Source organism: Osmia lignaria, chromosome 13 (genome assembly GCF_051020975.1).
Source record: "Osmia lignaria lignaria isolate PbOS001 chromosome 13, iyOsmLign1, whole genome shotgun sequence".
Classification (NCBI taxonomy): Eukaryota; Metazoa; Arthropoda; class Insecta; order Hymenoptera; family Megachilidae; genus Osmia; species Osmia lignaria.
Window position 1 is genome coordinate 1891656 of NC_135044.1, and position 13246 is coordinate 1904901.

Here is a 13246-nt window from a genome sequence, read left to right on the forward strand (position 1 = left end):
TGATCTTAGTTACAAGGTCATTGGATTTGCATTATACTTGCTAAATTAAGTGATATATAGTTTAAATCTCTCAGAAAAACATTTGATGATCAAAAAATTAAGTAATAGGGAAGTAATGAATAAATAATTTATAAATATTATAGAAAATTAAACGTATTTATATACAAAAACAACGCAAGTTAACTAAACAATATATTACATTAATTAATGTAATAAACGAGTAAGTTGATAAGGGATAGTAAACGATTAAAGTCAAAAAAGCAATTTCTTTTTTACTAGGTTTTATTATTGAGTGGAAGACACACTAAATTATTTAGACAGAATTAAATAATAGGAAATAAATATATTGAAAATTTATAAATATTGTACGAAAGGATACATATTTATTTATACGTAAAAATAAAGCGAGTTAACTAAGCAATATATTACGATAGTAAAAAAGAAAAGAAAAAAACAAAATAATGGCAGATTAAACTAATTAAGATAATAGTAATAATTAATACTAGTAAATAATAAGCGAAGTAATAATCGAAGCCAAAAGGGCAACAATTTCACCGGGTTATTTATGATTTAATAACTATATACTCTTAATATTAAATGAAGTATCCTTCATTACATTTGCCTACAAGATCGGCTCCCATTGTACATACACAATAAATAAATAATTCGTTTAAACTATACGAAACATCGCTATGAAGAGGTACCGCAATATATAGATTAAATATATATATTAAATATTTAAAACAGCTTAAAATTGCTATTTTAAAATCATTTAAAATAATAATTCTAATGAAATATAAAATTCTTTGGCATCCTAAAATGGTTTATAAAATTTTAAGTATAAAATAGTCCGTTGTATTTCATTAACAGTAACTTAACGAAGCGTGGTTAATTCTCGGACACGATGCCGAGTTGTCAATACTAAAGAGATACGATAATTCTTTTGTATAAAATTATCCACAGTGCGTATACTGAAACAATACCATTGAATGATAACGAACGCCGAAACTTTGCGCAAAAGACTATTTTTATACAATATGCCTTGCACGTCATACAATGAAAAGGAGATCAATCGGAGCAATTGAGGCTTAGTTTCTTCATGATTCTTCAGTTCGTCCGATGAACTTCCTTTTCAGGCTGAAAATTAAGAAAAAGCCTAAATTTAAAATCCATCATCAATATTTAAAAAAAAAAAAATCTAGTATTTTTCAATTGTTTGATGATAATAAGAAAAATATAATGTTGAAACTTACGCGCAAAGGGTAGAGGAATGTGCTGACGACTTGTTGACGATGTCCGGATTTAGCTTGACAAGTGTAACCACCCATATCTTCCCATAAGAGTTCTTCTATCAATAGATCACCACTGTCCAACAGTCTGTGTCGCAAATTCGTTGATAAACTTAGAGGTACATTAAAATTATCCAACCAAGTGATCTCTGGCGTTGGTTTCCCACTTGCCCTGCATGGTAGCACTACGGTTGCTCCTATGTTGGCTACCAATGTGGGTGAATAAAGGGTGATCGTTGGGTCACTTTCGGAGCTGCAATTAACACTACCTCCTTCGCCTATAATAAACAAATTTTTCATAATTTAGATGGACTATTTCTTTCAATATTATTTTTCCAATATATGAAAGTCCTTCATTTTTAAATTTGAGTGGGCCATGATTAACTTAGCCGCCATTGCTCAAGGACCGATAGTATACTACTGAATGTCGAAAAATTTAAGTAGTTTAAAAATTGAAGAAAGAAATTAGTTATCAAAATTTAATATTAAATTCAATTCAAGTAATAAAATTGCATAAGTTGAGGGGTACAATTATTCTAAATGAATCCTTATCGAAATGTACGAGGTATATAAATTATAAAGGACGGGCATATTTAAATGATTGACGGTTAATTGTTAATTGTATTCCACTTACTGTTAACCCGCAGCCTCGTAGGAGTGGATATCTTCACCTCTCTTGCTGAAACCGACGCACAGTAGATCAATCCAGCATCATCCGGAGTAACACACTCTATCACGAGCTTCGAATTAATTCGAGCCACTCCTTTCCACTCCTCGGACGGATCGTACAAAGAATGTGTGCTGGTTTTGACATAGTCGACGAGCTACCGCAAAAAGGTACATTTTAAATTAATAATTTGTTCGTTCTCTTATTTCTATCATAACTATATTCACACTAGAACAACATGTGTTTCATGTACGTCTATCTTGAAATTAAAAAGAAAATATATAAATTCAAAATAATCATTTTAAGGGTTTAGTTGTTCTAGCGTCTTCTAGATATTCACTTGTTCATTGCTGCCACTTCCTGTGAACCAGAAGATTTCCGGTGGCGGGCTGCCGCTTGCTTTGCATTCCAACTCTACCCTGCTCCTGTATCAAAGAAAATAGTAATAAATATTAATGTTGTCTATTACATTCAAATTTTTGTAGAATTTTATGTAGGACATTTACCCCACGGTTGTCTCAATGCCGTTCACCGGATGCTGGGTGATTTTGGTCCAGGGTTCTACAGGCTGAAAGTTCGAATTAGACTTTACTTATCATTCTAAAATAAATTTCTATCAACTTTGTATGTTCTATAGGTATTGATTGTGACACCAGCACAACCAAAGTCATTTCAGGGTGCTCCTATACTATGAGGGCCAGAGTAGCTCCAGGACCGAAGTAAAGAGCAAAGGTAAAAAAAAATTGCATTCAATATTTTTGGACTTAGTAAATGGAAGGCTTATAACGGAGTCTCCTGCAAAGTGGGGCCCAAGGCTGTAGCATCTCTCAGACCTCTCCTTAATTCGGCATTGGATGGATCCGGTCCCTCTAAAATGCGGACTGCACCCCACAACCCCATCAAAAATCATGAAAATAACTAAATAACACCCCGTATATGTATATCTATTTATTTTCAATTCATTTGAAAGTAGATATACCGTATCTAACTGTTCTGATGTTAAAGAAATCTGTTTTCTGATAAGATCAAAAAAATCTTTCCATTCCCGTTACCTTGGTCTCGGAAGATCGTGACCCGTATTCCGACAATGGGGTCAAAAAATTCGAACTATGGTCCACCATTTGCCTGCCTATGCTCCTACGTTCGGCAGCTCGTTCGACGGCATGTCTGGGCAGGAATGAAAAGGGATGCCCCGAAACTACCGTATAGAACAACGCGGTAATGCAGATGAGATTGATCAGCATCGAACACGATCGCATCTGAAATCATAAACGGGATCCATCGTGAATGAGTGAAAGATGATTGTAACACGGTTACGGGATAACGATGTTACATCAAAGTACCGATTGAACCATCACGAAAGGACGTTGTGCAATGATTGAATCAGAGCGAAGTTTAGGGACATTAACGTGACGCTCTTTTCGTAGAAACGAGGACCGATTGAATATATAACAACGCGGATTTAATTGTCCGGTTAGGTGTGCGCGATTTATAATATCGATTCATTCGACCTTCCTCGGGGATACGAATAAACACAATTGGCAACAATGAAATTAAACTCTTGAGAACGCGACGATAATTAAATATCTTCGGTAATAACGAACACAACACTTCCATTCTTTCTCTTTCTCATCATCGGGATCGTATTACGAATTAATTACATTCAACAATTCCTTCAGATAATACATTCAATAACATTCTGATTAACCGTACATGTTTGTTTTTCCGCGTTAATATTCGTGATTCGACAGACTTTCGTTAGAGTTACGTGATTTAAAGAGAATCCGTACCGATATCGTTCGGAAACGGAAGGATTTCCAAGAACGAGTGGGAGATCGATGCCGAAAGTTAAGGAATGCCAAACTCTTTCCGAGTCGATGATTTTTTTAAACGAAACGAGTTTTTCAAGTGCATCTCGTCGACCAAAGAATGTAAGTGTATGCGTGTAGATTGGTCTCATGGCCTGCTCGTTAAACTGGGCATCGAAATCACCGAATTAAAGATTTCCTTATCTATTGTCACTATCGTCGCGTAGGAAATACCTGGATACCTTCGGCGCGCGTCGTTCGTGACGGTGTTTAAATTGTGCGTCGGGTGCGCGAAGAATGTCTGATCATTCGAATGCCGCCGCTTTTTATTTTAATCTCTGTCCTTACAATTCCTCCTCTTCGACACGTTCGTTAAAGAGTTTTATGGCCCGAACGTGCTTAGCCGTGCCGATTGACTTGGGTTTCACTCTTTTTCTTTTTCTTTTTTTTTTTTTTCCAAACAAACGTATTGCATGGAATCTCGCGAATAAAATTTAGAATGCTACACAGCATTTTATCTGTAAACGGTCGTCTGGTCTCGTCTTGGCCTTTTCGCTTTCATTTTGTCCTCTCCCTTTTTTTCGTTTCTTTTGCGCTTCACGGAGAGGAAGGAAGGTCACGCGTACCGTTTAAAGAAAGATTAAGTAACTTGTCGGTTAACGAGGCAACATGTTTGGAAATGAATTCGCGCTCGCGTTAATGAACACATATGCGGTGCAAAAAAATAAGGGAGAATCTGGGAACGATATAGGATGGCGAACGGCCGCTGTATGGTACGGTTACGTTCGGTCTGGTGTATCACCATTTTTTGTTGCAAATACGCATACAGAGACGTCCCGTGGAGAGTTAAAAGTGATCTCAACTTCCGAGATATATTGGACGGCTTTTATCTCCTCATAATGAGACGAGTAATTCCTTCGATGTTTCAAATGAAATCCCAACGAGAGGTGTCTATATTTAACCAATTACGGAAAGGATCGTTTGTTAACTTATCTGTGTAATAATTAGTTGCGTAAGCAGAACCAATCGTGGTTATTATATAAATCGAAAGCGACAAGGTACAATCGAACAACATTTTATCGGAAATATATAAAAGCTTGCAAATCTCGTTGTGAAAATAGTACGTAACTACTTGATACTTCTCTTTTTACTTTTTGATAATAATAAATCTAACAGTAATTAAACGTAATTTTATCCACTTTGTGAGATACAATTATATCACGACTTTTTTTCCCTCTTTGAATGTAAAATTAGATTTCAACGTTTGAATAGTTTTATAATAAACCTCGTATTGACTACGATATTAAACGAAGTTAATTAAGAAAAGATAGAAACGTTTCGTTTAGTGCCAGTAGAATAATTATAAGGATTAATCGTGTTGCATTAAGATAATTCTTCGGTTTGAAGCGGAGCAATGTATTATTTTTTACACAGATCCATTATAAACTTACGAATGGTGTTTAATTTCTATAAAATAGGCGGAATATGTTATTCTCTTAGAATACTATTTTAAATACCTTGAAACTGAAAAATCTTCAAACCTCTTACAGGAAATATAAATATAACTTTGTGAGAAAGACCAGGCAATTTTAATTTAGGTGCGGCAAAAATCTGAAACACAGAAGCCGAAAATTCAAGAATGTTGCTTGCAATTGTTACTCGTTAATATATATTGTGACTAAAAATAGAATGCACTTCTTGGAAGATTAAAAATCCGTTACATTCTACACCGTTACAATTTATAACAATGTTATTTTAATTATTACTATCAAGCAATTGGTTTTTATTAATCTTACTTTTGTTTTTTTTTTAAATTAAGTCTACACGTGACTCGACACGGTGCTTACGTACAGAAGAATTAATTTCGTGTTTCGTAGAAAAATTCGATGATCTTTACTTACCTTGGTCGATTCGAAATCACGACGGATAATTATCACAGGTAGATAAAATTCGCAGAAATATTAATCCTGGTACCGCTATGAGATATAACTTTTGATAAAGATACTCGCGCCGGAGATGCTTTCTAGGAGCGCACATCACGGGAGGAGGTTTCGAACCGAATGATGCAACTTCTTATACAATCTTCGCATCTTCCCTATGATCTCGCGCCCTCTTTCCGCGGAGCCCTTTAACGTGTCTTAATCTAGAGATGATATCGAGGAGACCATAAACCGTGATAAGAAAATATGCAGTGTCAAACGTGATACATCAAAGGAACGAACGTTTTCGTTTCTCCGCGGAACACTTTCTTTTCTCTCGGCTTAATCGAGTCGTGACTTTAGAAATATATCAGGTCGAGACGGCGTCCAAGAGGTCTATTATAATCAGTTGAAAGCGTCGTTAAACGTAGCGAAATTATTTGATGACTCAACTTTTATCACTTATCAAACACCATGAAACATTGTTTGATCAGAGAGACTAATATCTGATATCTCTTTGTCAACACTAGAACGATCGAAATGACGGGTTTCAGATTTCTTTTTTTTTTTTCTTCTTCTTTTTAGGAATTTTGTTGAAACTGCGTGTCGATCTGTGATTTAAAAATCGGTATAGATCCTACGTCGGTTCCTCTAGTGTTGAAATATCGAACTTACCATATCTTCTGGGACTATCGGTTACTGGTGAAAACGAAAGGCAGGATTCACTAATAATCGTCAGTTTGGCAGCGGCGAATAAAAATACTGACTGAGTGTCGAGGAACAGTTATTGACACATTTATATATTTCGAATGTAGTGATGGGCGCCCTCGCTTATCCCCGATTGGACGACATAGTTAGGAGTAGGGCAGTAAAAACCACACCAAACAATTGAATTCATTATCCGCGCGTCTCGTTTGTGCACACGTAATAGTACCCAATTTACTTCCACCCTCATCTATGCTCATCGATTTTTACTTCGAAAGAACTGTCACGATAATTAGTTTTATTGAAACTGGTCATAGCAGGAAGGAGACGTTCGCAATTACCCCCCAACGAGCACCTTCTCCGTTTGGATACCGAAACGTTTGGCTGTCTAAACTTTCATACTGGTCCCCCCGATCCCCTCTCAGTTTGTCGACGAGTATTTCTAATTGAAATCCCCAGGAATGTGTGAAAACAAACAATTATACGACACGAACAATAAATTGGAAGAATACTGTAACAAATTGATCTTATTACATTAGGAGACACGCTGATGACTTATCGTTGAACCCACATTCATAGTGCGGCTTTTTTAACTTCTTTTCGGAGTTATCGTACGACGTTTAAGTCTAGCCAGTTCCACTAGCTCGAATAGAGCGTCCATATACACGGTTTTAATTCATGTATTTGTAATTTAACATATTTGTTACCTTTTTCGTTTTATTGTATAGTACTTTACTCGTCTGTTCCGTATGATGCTTTATCAAATAATAAATAAATCAAATATTCCTTAGATTAGACAAATTTTCATTTTGAAATATTGGTAACATAAAATATAGATTTTATTATGTGATTAAATGAATTTTATAATTTATGGTTCTTGAAATGTATCTGATTTAAAAAAAAAAGTATAAATATTAATATGTAACAAAGAAAAAGAAATAGTAATGTTGAAAATTTGTTCATTTATAAAGTAACGTATTATTCTTAATTAATAATACATTTTACAACCATCATCTATTATTTTCATTAGTTTTTCACTTGTTCGATTTGATTACCTGCTGTGGTAATCTGAAATCACGAATCACAATCAGTGGATATTTTATCATCGAGGTTGACTGAAGAAAAGTGGTACTATTTTCAATCTATTGCATTATTTACTATTAAAAGAAAAAAAGTTTGATGTTCAAAGGAACTTTAATAAATTACTGTTGTAAATAAAAGTTATGGAACAAATGAAAAATATGGAAGAACAATTCAAATGGTAAAACATTAATAATATAAACTTTATTTACATAAGTTTCTTACAATATACATTATTTTATTTATACATTTAATATTACATATAAAAAAATACAAAAACAATTCGTGATTTATTTTAAAGATTTCGTTTGGATTTTGTGAAGTAACTTGGTCGTGATATTAAGGTCCTTTCTCAAATTTTTCAAATTTGTATCCATTTCTTTTGTACTGTTCAGTATATCCTGCAAAGCCTGTAAAAAGGAAAGTATTATATTCAATTCTTAGTACAAAAATGTAGATTTTTTAGCGGTAAACATAACCTCTAACCATTCTTATATTTTGGTAAAGCATTTTGTTACTTTTATCTTCATGGCCTTTTGGACGGTCATAAAAGGATGCATCAGATTGATCACTCGACATATTTGATTATTTTCTTACGCTTGTTTTTGTACAAGAAATTTCACCCGCTCTTTTTTGAGTTAAATATTATCAACTTCTGTTTCCCTCCTATTATACGAAATAAATTCCCTAGATAATGAATCGAATTTTAAGGGTTCCCTAGAGAAAATGACGTTGGAGCGGAAAGAAGGCCCCACTATTCCCTATTCCCTATAATATTTGAAAAGGAATTATAATAAACAGATTTTACATCCCTGTGGCTTGGGGATCAGAATACAGCCACGGTAACCTCTGCCTGTCGTAAGAGGCGACTAAAAGGGGGATGTAATGGAGCGAGCAAGGCTCGAGAAAAGTATGATATGAGAATTCTACTGTACTGACCGTAATGTTGTATTGGGCATATAAGTAGAGTAAGACAATATCTGGGAGAGAACCTCTAATAAACGAATAAACAGACATTAATGTCTTTTATTATGCAAAAATAGGAGGTTCTAGGTTGTATTCTCCCCAGGTTCTTCCAAAGCTCTCCCGGCTCTCTGTAAAATGTATGATGTGAGATTTTTCCCTTTATAGCTTACATTGCACTAAAACGAGACTATCCGCGGAGTTATTTTTTTAGTTCATGATATTGATTCTTTACAGTTTCAAACAAATTTGTAAGAGAGCGCTAGAAACCCGTGCCTGCTTCGTATTCATTTGACTTTCTAAGGAACGATTAGTTCAAATTGTTATTATGATTAAAATTATTAAGAATGTTAAATTAGGTTACTTATAAAATGATATTATATGCGTATAAAGTTTACCGTTAGATATTAAAATAACTTTCGTCAGCATGGAAATTGACATATTAATGTGACGCATGAAATATAACCAATTCAGAATGAATGCGTAAGTTAGAGTTTAAATTGTTATCAATCATTGTATGTGTCTGGTGATTAATAATGTATCATACTTCATATATATATACATTGTATTAAATATTTTATACTATTACAGGGTTTGAGAATATTGTTTCAGAACTTTATTTGGTAATCATAATGCAGAAAGAATGTCATCTTTTGCAGAAACTTGTTACATTCTAGTTACAGTTGTTAATACATATTATTGAAATGATTTAATAAGTTTTCCTAGTATGTTCATATAGAATCTATAGTTTAAGATATTTGCAAAACCATTATGATGGAAGCACAAACAGATGTTTCTGTTTTGCGATCACCAGTCAATTTAAGACATATGCATACTGGAAACGTTTTTTATACACCTTTAACTTCATTTGCTGGTATGTACATATATAAAATATAGTTATATTTTCTCCATGAATGGTTACTATGATCATAAGTTCATAAAAGTTCTATATCATAAATATTTATTGGTTATTTTTTTTAATTGTTTTAAATTTGTTGTAATTTCTGTAATTGTTGCAGAAATGTGGTATCAGATATTTTTATGGGCTCTGTTTTCTTCAATTTTTGTTCATACCATAGCTGGTGCAATTTGCTTTGCTACATTGAGACAACATAAATATGGAAAGTATGTATGTTATTATATTATAATATAATAACTTTATATGATTGATAACAAATTAAAGAGATAGTAATTGAAAATTATTTGTGCATTTTAGTAATATTAAATTAAGTTTCCTTGTGTATTTACTGTTTTAGAATAGTTAGTAAAGTAACTAAATAAATTTTGATTTAAAGATTCTTCCCATTGCTGATTATAATAATGGGTGTATTATTACCACTAACATCAGGAGTTCTTAGCTCTGCTGCTGTTGCTTTTGTATACAGAGCATCTCGATATCCACTGCCACCATTGTACGCATTATTTTGGGGTATTGGACAGACTGCTTTAGCAGGATGTGTTGGATTTACCAGAATATTAGCAACTTTGTAATATGAAACACTGTTTGCAAATGAATGGTGCACAAGATGTATTGTTATTCAGAAATGTATGTAATGTATTCCAAACATTATTGACATTTTAAATCAGGTGAATATTTTATCGGTATTATTTGGTATTAGTAATAGAAGAGAATATAAGAAAATTTGTACATTTATGAATGTATGATATTGTACAAATGTAATGAAAATTATAATTAAAATAATATTCATGTTAATAGCTATTCCAAATCAATTCAAACATTTATAAATGTTATTTGTTATTTATATAAAATGTATAATCTGTTTAAAATTATTACTACAATTTTTCATTATAATTTTCTAACCACTAAATATCTTTATTTCTTAATATAATTTATTGCAAAATATAGTATAAATTTTTTGAATATATTTTTACACAGATAGACAATATTTTATATTTATGTACATTTATATGCATTCATTGTTATGGTTTATCAACTTTTAAATGTTGTTTATAATTATTTGCAATATTTTTTATTTCTATCAATCCAACTTCTAGTTCTTTCTGAATATCAGCTTTTGTAGTTTCATCTGAAGAAGTTAAACTTTTTAGCACCATATCTGTAATATAAACAATAATTTAATAATATAGATTATGTAAATAATATTAATTAAGAAAGATGTTTAAATTATAAATTATTTCATACCATGATATTTGGATAGTATTTCCATTGTTGAAGGTACTAAATGTGTGTGAAGAAATGAAAGAACTGTGGATACATGTCTTCCAGACATGTATAAAACATTTTGTGTTACTGCAGTGAATAGTATACTTGTAACTAAATGCAATGCCAGTGCAGGATCCTGTGTAGCATTAAGTTCCTCTAGTAATGCTTCCCTATGACCCCAAATAAATGGTCTTTCTTTCTTTTTATCATACTTTTTTAATACTAAACAACAAGTTGCCATTGCTGGTTCTACAAAATTTAGAAAATCATCTAGAGAATTTCCAGCAACTGATTTGTGTATGTTGGTTAAAGGTTCTTTAACATCTTCAGGCAAGTCTAATAACATCTTTTGTCTTGTTTCTGTGGTAATATTGTCAGGGAATTGAAGCATATTTTGTTGTGCAGCTAATTTAAATAATTCATTTACAAATTCAGTACCAACAGATTTTAGTAAGTACTTTGTTAAAGCAGGCTGATCTGTTTTATCCATATGTTTAATACCCTTGTCAAATATTTTGATATTTGTTATTAAAACATTAAGACGTTCTTCAACTACACTTAAATTAGTAGTTTTATTATTTTGTGCTAGCTGATCTGCAATATGTATGGCATGATTATTTATTTTCGGTTGCAAATATGATGCCAGTTCTTCGACTAAATCATCAATAACCGATAAATTATCATCTTTCATGATTTCATTTGTTATATCTTCGATAGAAACTAATTTGTGTTCTATCCTTCCAGGCATGACTTTTACATTTTCATCGTCAGAATCAATTTCACGAGTTTTTCCTGGTAAATATTTCTTTTTAGTCGCTTTCGTTTTTGTTTCTCTTCCTTGATTACCACCACCGGCTTTACCACTTGTAGCCTTCTTTCGACGTTCTTCTTTTTTACTTCCCCTATTTTCAAGTATTAAATCTACTGATTTATTTTTAATCCTATTTTCTGCTATCGTTTGAAACCATTGCCCACTGGCTACTGCTTCCCTAGCTTTAGTTTCCGCAATGGTCTCAAACGATTTACTTAATGATTGCAAAAATGCATCAGATGCTACTACAGTTTTCGCAAATACACGTGTATTATTACTATTCATCTTTTTTTCTGCAATTTTAAGAAGCATTTCCATATCTTTATCAGTAAATACAGATGGCAGAAGAGGACTGATATCAATAAATGATCCACTGGCAACAGCTTCTTCAATATTTGCGTCTACCTGATCCATAATATTGGTACCCACAGCAACAGAGTCTAAGAAGATTATATTTTCATTTGGAAAATGACGTTTCACGAAGTTTGGTGGATCTGATATTCCAAGACGAGTAAGTGCATCATACTCTGGTAATGGATAAAAAAACGAACATATAAATTTCAAATATTCTCATATCATGAAAATTATTTCATTATAAGGTATAATACCCACCTAAATAACCATTTTGTTTATAAAAGTTATCTACCCATTCACTTTGACTTTTGGAATATATAGTTGGTATATAAAGACTATTTGTTCCCTGTTTTCCTGCTATCACACCAGGTATTTGTTTCATTTCTTGTAAGCTATCCAGGATTGCTGTTGATAATAAAGAAACACATATATCAACATTTTAAGGACATTGAAATTGACACTATTCACTTACAAAAGAATATTCTTTCTGAAACAGAACATTGTCCTAGAATTGCAGATAGTGGTGTAGGCTTTGTAATAGCAGATAATGCTCCTCTTATTTTAGCTTTGTTTCTAGCTATAAAACTTTCTGTGTAAAAAACTCTGATATCTTGTGTGTCTTGTTTGCCAAATATCGTCTTTCCCAGTTCTTTTTCAATCAGTGATTGTAAAAATTCAGCTGGCAAGTCATAGTATATTGTTAACTCTGCTACATTGATACAACCATGTTGTGCTAGTTTGTCATTGATTTCTTCAGCAATTCTGTTCGTGTAACTTTTATCAATAAGTTGGCCAAGTATTATTTTCAAGCCTTTACTGTGCTTTTCTATTTCAGTTGCCACTTTAGATACTTGGGATAAGTTGACATTGAGAATTTGTGCCAGGTCAACCAAATTGATTCTTCCACCATGGATGTATAACTCATTCTTAATTTCCTTTCCAAGATGTTGTGGTGTAACATATTCTTTACCATCATTGGTAAATATCACATCCAGTAATTTACTTTCTATTAATTTTGTTACAATTTCTATGCAGTTACGCTCTGACAACCTGTATAAAATAATTATGATTATAAAATTATTGCAAGTAAAAATTGTAACATAAATATGTTATATCAGTTAAAGTAGTCAAATTATAAATTAATTTCTGTTCGTTTGACATCATAAAAATTGCAATTTCATTCTACAGCTGTTTTAAATTATTTTACAGTAAATGTCATTGAAGATGATAAGTTGCTAAACAAAAAAGAAGAGGACAACGTTTATTCTCTATGAAAGTAGATCATACTTTTGTAGTGTAGAACTGAGTTGGGCTTTTTGGAAATCAGCTGCCAATCTCTTAACTTCATCCCAATCTACGGTACTCATTTTAAAACGTTAAAAATTTTATTGCCAAGTTGTACTGGACACTGGTTAAAGAATTGTCAGAAAAAAGATAGGTGTACCGATTGTAGCATTTGCAGGGA

The 13246-nt window shown here is 32.6% G+C and overlaps 2 protein-coding genes and 1 long non-coding RNA gene across 8 annotated transcripts; all 3 read right to left on the bottom strand.

The window, feature by feature from the left end:
* Nucleotides 1–133: 133 nt before the first annotated feature.
* Nucleotides 134–6716, bottom strand: ImpL2 (Ecdysone-inducible gene L2). 5 transcript variants are annotated; one of them, XM_034320201.2, is made up of 9 exons: nucleotides 5987–6296; nucleotides 5666–5907; nucleotides 5282–5375; nucleotides 3009–3215; nucleotides 2463–2524; nucleotides 2297–2381; nucleotides 1924–2113; nucleotides 1254–1567; nucleotides 134–1137 (listed from the first exon to the last, which is right to left on the bottom strand). In XM_034320201.2, exons 4-9 carry the CDS (start codon nucleotides 3213–3215, stop codon nucleotides 1108–1110), a joined length of 888 nt encoding a protein of 295 aa, XP_034176092.2. In that variant the 5' UTR covers nucleotides 5282–5375; nucleotides 5666–5907; nucleotides 5987–6296; the 3' UTR covers nucleotides 134–1107. The 5 variants fall into 5 exon arrangements, with proteins under 5 accessions (XP_034176092.2, XP_076547996.1, XP_034176091.2 ...); XM_076691881.1 differs by lacking the exons at nucleotides 5666–5907; nucleotides 5987–6296 and adding an exon at nucleotides 6359–6715; XM_034320200.2 differs by having other exon boundaries at nucleotides 5666–6296.
* A 999-nt stretch (nucleotides 6717–7715) lies between these two features.
* On the bottom strand, nucleotides 7716–10028 carry LOC143305968 (uncharacterized). Of its 2 annotated transcripts, none has more exons than XR_013063219.1 (3): nucleotides 9768–10028; nucleotides 7955–8236; nucleotides 7716–7878 (listed from the first exon to the last, which is right to left on the bottom strand). It is a non-coding gene; the product is annotated as an uncharacterized LOC143305968 (long non-coding RNA). The 2 variants fall into 2 exon arrangements; XR_013063220.1 differs by having other exon boundaries at nucleotides 7955–8134; nucleotides 9768–9848.
* Nucleotides 10029–10280: 252 nt separating this feature from the next.
* Nucleotides 10281–13207, bottom strand: Ufl1 (UFM1 specific ligase 1). Its single transcript, XM_034320190.2, has 5 exons — nucleotides 13069–13207; nucleotides 12254–12831; nucleotides 12040–12186; nucleotides 10596–11954; nucleotides 10281–10509 (listed from the first exon to the last, which is right to left on the bottom strand). Exons 1-5 carry the CDS (start codon nucleotides 13146–13148, stop codon nucleotides 10373–10375), a joined length of 2301 nt encoding a protein of 766 aa, XP_034176081.2. The 5' UTR covers nucleotides 13149–13207; the 3' UTR covers nucleotides 10281–10372.
* Nucleotides 13208–13246: the final 39 nt, after the last annotated feature.